General features: G+C 65.0%; 1 protein-coding gene across 1 annotated transcript in view; it reads left to right on the plus strand.

Moving 5' to 3' along the window:
- Nucleotides 1-81: 81 nt before the first annotated feature.
- LOC104515999 (acid-sensing ion channel 1-like) overlaps nucleotides 82-1,556 on the plus strand; it is a 3,892-nt gene continuing 2,417 nt past the window's right edge. The window contains 2 exon segments of the mRNA XM_010160187.1: nucleotides 82-705; nucleotides 1,445-1,556. The exon segment at nucleotides 1,445-1,556 is cut by the window's right edge and continues 17 nt beyond it. Of these exon segments, the coding sequence (XP_010158489.1) occupies nucleotides 82-705; nucleotides 1,445-1,556 (736 nt within the window).

The raw sequence follows: 1,556 nt of genomic DNA on the forward strand, positions 1-1,556 counted from the left end.
TGGGCGGGGCAGGGCAGGGGCAGAGCCCCCCACGCCAGAGCCAGGACCTCCACGCTGCCGCTGGGACCCCCACGCTGGACAATGCCTCTCCAGATATTCTGCACCATCTCCTTCTCCAGCGAGGAAGGACCGAGAGACGCTGCAGCCACCGTGAGGGGAGAGGACGGAGCAGATGAGTTCCTGTATGGGCAGGAGGAGGATGAAGAGGAGGAGGAGGATGCGGGGGCAGCCACGAACTTCGTGGCCTTTGCCAGCAGTTGCACGCTGCACGGGCTGAGCCACATCTTTGTGGAGGGCAGCCTGGGCGCTCGGCAGGCACTCTGGGCGCTGGCCTTCCTCCTCTCCCTCTCCATCTTCCTCTACCAGGTGGCTGACCGCATCGTCTACTACCTGGAGTATCACCACGTCACACGGCTCAGCGAGGAGGACAGCCCCGAGATGACCTTCCCTGCCGTCACCTTCTGCAACATCAACCGTGTGCGGGTCTCGCAGCTCAGCTACGAGGACCTGCTCTACCTGGCCCCCCTGGTCGACTACGAGCCTGGGATGGAGCTGGGCTTTGCCCCGGCCCGGCCCAGCCCCGGGGATGAGGACGAGCCCCTAAATTTGTACAGGTTTTTTAACCGCACGTGCCACCAGCTGGAGGACATGCTGCTGAGCTGCAGCTACCGGGGCGAGCGCTGCGGCCCCGGCGACTTCGCGGCGGTGAGTAGCCCCGAGGTAGCCGGGCACGGCGAGCAGCTCCGGCCGGCATCGTGTCGGATCAGGCAGAGTGGGTGATGCTGTCCTTGCCCAGCTCGCTCAGGCACAGGCTGACACTGCAGCCCCATCTGCCAGCACCCGGGTGTCTCGCTGGAGTTGGGGTCAGCACCGGCAGCAGAGACCCGCTGGCGGGACACGGAGAGCAGCCCCAGGGCTGTGCTTGTGGGCGTCCCAGTGTCACCACCACCCATGGGGCACCATGAGGCCCCTCGCCTGGGCTGGCAGCAGCTCAGCACCCTGGAGGCAGGCTGGCTGCTGGAGGCGTTAGCTGGAACTGCCAAGGAGGGACGGGAGGGGGTTTACGATCCCATCCAGCCTTGACCTCTGCAGGGATGGAGGGCTTGGAGGAGGCACTGGTGCAGGCACAGGGCTGAGTGCTGCTGTCTCGGGGAGCTGGGGCTGCTGTAGGGTCTGTGGGGTCAAGGCGCTGTAAATTTTCCAGGTTTCTCCTCTGAGTCCATGCCATCCCTGTGCCTTGCTGGGGAACATCTCCTCCTCTTCCAGGGCAAAGGCAGGGAGTTCCAACAGTGAGAGACACCCCATAGGGCAGGAGCCTGGGTCAGATCGTACCCCCAGGCTGGGGATGGCTGTGTTTTGGGGCTGGTGATGGCCTCCCGGCTCCATGCCATGCTGTCAGCACCACAGAGGGCTCCCAGCCTCAGCCCCGTGTCCTCTCCTGCAGGTCTTCACCCGCTATGGGAAGTGCTACACCTTCAACGCGGGGCAGGACGGGAAGCCCCGGCTCATCACCATGAAGGGGGGCACCGGCAACGGCCTGGAGATCATGCTGGACA

This window comes from Eurypyga helias, unplaced genomic scaffold, assembly GCF_000690775.1.
Source record: "Eurypyga helias isolate BGI_N326 unplaced genomic scaffold, ASM69077v1 scaffold20190, whole genome shotgun sequence".
NCBI lineage: Eukaryota > Metazoa > Chordata > Aves > Eurypygiformes > Eurypygidae > Eurypyga > Eurypyga helias.